The 4736-nt window shown below is 39.6% G+C and overlaps 1 protein-coding gene across 1 annotated transcript in view; it reads right to left on the minus strand.

Moving 5' to 3' along the window:
* The window catches only part of VPS36 (vacuolar protein sorting 36 homolog (S. cerevisiae)), a 37328-nt gene that overhangs the window by 28635 nt on the left and 3957 nt on the right, over positions 1 to 4736 (minus strand). Inside the window, exon 3 of the mRNA XM_011927439.1 lies at positions 2273 to 2341. Coding sequence (XP_011782829.1) covers positions 2273 to 2341 — 69 coding nt within the window. The remainder of the gene's footprint in view (positions 1 to 2272; positions 2342 to 4736) is intronic.

Consider the following 4736-nt stretch of genomic DNA (forward strand, 5'->3'; position numbering starts at 1 on the left):
AGCTGGGATTATAGGTGTGAGCCACCATGCCTGGCTCATTTTTGTATTTTTAGGAGAGATGGGCTTTCACCATGTTGGACACGCTAATCTTGAACTCCTGATCTCAAGTGATCCCCCTGCCTCGGCCTCCCAAAGTGCCGGGATTTACAGGCATGAGCCACTGTGTCTAGCCAGTATGTTTAATTTTTTTTTTTTTTTTTTTGAGATGGAGTTTCATTCTTGTTGCCCAGGCTGGAGTGCAATGGCGCAACCTTGGCTCATCGCAACCTCTGCCTCTCAGGTTCAAGCGATTTTCCTGTCTCAGCCTCCCGAGTAGCTGGGATGCCAGACATGTGCCACCACGCCCAGCTAATTTTGTATTTTTTAGTAGAGATGGGGCTTCCCCAGGTTGGTCAGGCTAGTCTCGAACCCCCAACATCAGGTGATCCACTGCCTCAGCCTCCCAAAGTGCTGGGATTACAGGCATGAGCCACCACACCTGGCCTTAGTTTTAACATATATAAAGTTACGTTTAATTTTTATGTGACTAGCAATGTAGTAAGTCTAAGATTTGTCCAGATGGACCTCTTTATATGATAATCAAAAAATTATACTAAGATTAATTTATCAACATATGGTTTAAGGACATGCATTCTATCCTCCCCAAAAAGATTTATTTCCTGAATATATATTACTTGTAAAAGGATTAGACAATATTAACAGTCTAAGGCAGCAGTCCCCAACCTTTTTTGTATCAGGGACTAGTTTCATGCAAGACAGTATTTCCTGGAGAGCAGGGCTTTGTGGTTTCGGGATGAAACTGTTCCACTTCAGATCATCAGGCATTAGACTCTCATAAGGAGTGCACGACCTAGATCTCTTGCATGCACAGCTCACAATACGGTTCGTGCTTCTACGAGATCTAATGCGTCTGCTGATCTGATGGGAAGTGGAGCTCCGGTGGTAATGCTTGCTCACCTGTCACTCACCCCTTGCTATGTGACCCAGTTCCTAACAGGCCACAGACCAGTACTGGTCCGTGGCCCAGGGAGTTGGGGACTCCCGCTCTAAGGCATGCATTATTAACAGGGGCGATATCAGACCTAGGAGACAAAAATTAGTTTCCAGGGTGCAAAAAAGTCAGATATTGTAATGGTTAGCAGCCCTTCAAGGGCTACAGTATAGTATATAGTTTATTTGTGGTACTAAAATTTCACGGGGGTTTGGGGGAACAATCAGGAAAATAAAAACACAGATGAGATAGCTATCTTACTGGCAATGCTGAAATTAATGTATATATACTTTCAGGTTGAAGCTCTAGGAAATAAAGATATATATCAGCTCTATATACATATAACTCTCCGTCTTCCTTTAAAAAAAAAAAAAAAAAAAAACAGGTTGGGCAAGGTGGCTTACGACTGTAATCCCAGAACTTTGGGAGGCCGAGGTGGGCGGATTGCGAGGTCAGGTCAGCCTGAACAATATGGTTAAACCCTGTCTCTATTAAAAAATACAAAAATTAGCCGAGCACAGTGGTGCATGCCTGTAATCCCAGCTACTTGGGAGGCTGAGGCAGGAGAATCGCTTGAACCTGGGAGGCGGAGGTTGCAGTGAGCCGAGATCACACCACTGCACTCCAGCCTGGGTGACAGAGCAAGACTCTGTCTCAAACAAAAAAAAATGGGGGGTGTGGGGGACTCCTCTTGCTGAGTGACTTAGAGACAGATCTCAATATCTAGATAAAGGCATGCACTTGATGGCAGGCCTAGTCTCCTGATTCTCAACAACAACCTAGAATACAATTTGGTTTTAAGGACATACGAGCTCTTTTTAAAGACTCCCTCACAACTGATGGGGGAATTATTCCCCTGTTATACATGGAACATTTAGATATAGAGTAGAATTTGGTATTTAAAAAACATGATTCTCCATCCAGTAACTACATGGACTTTTCTGGAGCTGAATAAGGGACAACACACTAACTCCTGTTTCTGCACTCCATTCAGAGAAATTATACAGGACACACTCTTTTGTCATTCAGAAAAGGAAAATTTATTATTGCATTCATTATATAAGTTGTACTAGAAATGAAAAAAGAAGAAAAAGCTTCAGTGATTTAAAACCCATAATGGTGGCTCACTCCTGTAGTCCTGGCTACTCGGGAGGTTGAGGCCAGGAGAATCACTTGAGCCCAGAAGTTAGAGATCAGCCTGGGCAATGCAGCAAGACCTTGTCTCTAAAAAATAAATAAACAAAATAAAACCTTCAACAGATGCAAAAAACTGTATCTTACATGATTTTTCTGATCTCTCCAAATCAGTCGGTGTGTACTAAGAAGGAGAGTCCCAGCATCAAATTTTATCTAGAAAGAAACAGCATCACAAAATATTAGTAACATACCACTCGTTGTGGTTCAGATTTTCTTCTTCATAAATTATACAACACTAAGTTGATCACATAAATAAACATTTTACTTTTAGAATAGGCTTATCACAAAGTAAAGAGAACCAATGCTACATACTTCATAAGCTATTTGTATAGTCTTGACAGAATTAGAAAAAAATGCAGACAACAACCAGGTATGATACACATTCATACTCTGCAATCCATGCAAAGGTTAAAAAGAAATGATGAGGTAGAACTGCATGGATTACCATAGAACTCTAAGACACTGGATGAGTGGGAAAGAAAGTGATTTACAACAATTTGCAATATTACATATGCTGTATGTGTGTGTGTTTGTAGAAACACAAGTAGTGAAAAGGGTCTAAAAGGAACACACAATTATCTGTTAACAATCATTATCTCAGAAAAAGTGCGAGGAAAGGGGTAGAAGGGAAGTGAAGAGCTCTTTTTTACCTCTACACTTCACTACTGATTGAATTTCTTTGCAACTGAATTCATGTATAACACTCATAACATTTTTTAATAAAAACAAAATCCAGGAATAGATACAAATACATACAAAAATAAATATGGATGGAGATTAAATCAATGGCAGTGGGACAACTGGGTTGCCAGGTAGGAAAAAGAAAAACCCTTATGTCTGGATTTATACCTAACACAATGCACCAAAATGAATTTTAGATGGATCAATTGAGTAAAAAACGAAAAAAATTATAAAAGCACTAGAAAAAAATCATGAGATAATTTTTAAACAATCTGAGGGAAGAAGACCTTTCTAAGAAGGCATAAAACCCATTAGCATTAAATGAAAACCCCCAAATTCATATGTTGAAGCCCTAACCCTCAACGCGATGGTATTTGGTGATGGAACCTTTGGGAGGTGGTTAGGTTTAGAAGGTCGTGAGGTGGGGCCCTCATGATGGGACTAGTATCCTTATGAGAAGAGGAAGAGACAGGAGGGTTTCATCTCCATGAACACGTGCTGAGAAAAGACCACGCAAGTACACAGGGAAATGGTGGCCATCTGCAAGCCAAGAAGAGTGTCCTTACCAAGAACCAAATCTGTCAGCACCTTGATCTTAGACTTCCCAGTCTCCAGAACTATGAGAAATAAATGCCTGTTGTTTAAGCCACCCGGGCTATGGTATTTTGTTTTAGCAGCCGAGCTGACTAGGACATACTCTTTGGGTATGTATCACCTATTCAAAATATAAATCTTAAAATGTTCTTCAAAACTTCAATACAATCACAAAGAAATGCCAGCTAGGTCTTTAGGACCAAAACTGTAACCCTCACTACTTGTTACTGTGCCCTGAAAGTTATATAAATAAGCAAGTTTTAGAATTGGAACCCAAGAGATTAATGAATTAAACCCCTGTGTTTCTGTTAAAAGCAAGATATATATTGGAAGTTTCTATTTCGAGTTACTAGAAAGTGGAATTTGCCATAAGGTAGGGCTTGCTTGTGTCCTTTCCAGGAATATTCGGTTATTTTAAAAGTTATATTTGATGCTAAGTGGGAGCTGAAAAGCAAAAAAAAGTTACAAGGATAGTCCCATTTATAAGGCAACCTTACAACATAAACGCTAAGGAAAGCATTTCAGTGAGTGTCCAGTTTATTAAAATAAGACTGAAATTATTTAGAATTTAAAATAATATGTTAAAAATATGGCCGGGCACCGTGGCTCACGCCTATAATCTCAGGACTTTGGGAGGCCCAGGCAGGTGGATCACGAGGTCAGGAGATCAGGATCATCATGGCTAACACGGTGAAAACCTGTCTCTACTAAAAAAAATACAAAAAAATTAGCCGGGCGTGGTGGCAGGCGCCTGTAGTCCCAGCTACTCGGGAGGCTGAGGCAGGAGAATGTCATGAACCCGGGAGGTGGAGCTTGCAGTGAGCTGAGATTGTGCCACTGCACTCCAGCCTGGGCGACAGAGCAAGACTCCATCTCCTCCCGCAAAAAAAAAAAAAAAAAAAAAATTGATCTGACTTCAGCACTCACTGAAAAGTTATTACCCTGTTTTTTTTTATTTACATATTTTCTGTTATAAAAGTAATGCATGTTCAGTGTTGAAAATCTGGAAAATATTTAGAGTCTGAAAAAGAAAATGAAATAATTCATACCAGCCAGAGTGTGTGTGTATATATACACAGATGTTTATGTATACATATGTATAATCTTTAAATAGAATATGATAGAGTTTTATAACTATTATTAATAGTATAGTTATAAAATATAGTTAGCAGCCTATCATTGGCAATTCCTCATGCTAATTAGGGCATGCCATAAATCTTTTTTTTTTTTTGAGATGGAGTTTCCCTCTTGTTGACCAGGCTGGAGTGCAACA

The sequence above is a fragment of the Colobus angolensis genome, unplaced genomic scaffold (assembly GCF_000951035.1).
Source record: "Colobus angolensis palliatus isolate OR3802 unplaced genomic scaffold, Cang.pa_1.0 Scaffold712, whole genome shotgun sequence".
Taxonomy (NCBI): domain Eukaryota; kingdom Metazoa; phylum Chordata; class Mammalia; order Primates; family Cercopithecidae; genus Colobus; species Colobus angolensis.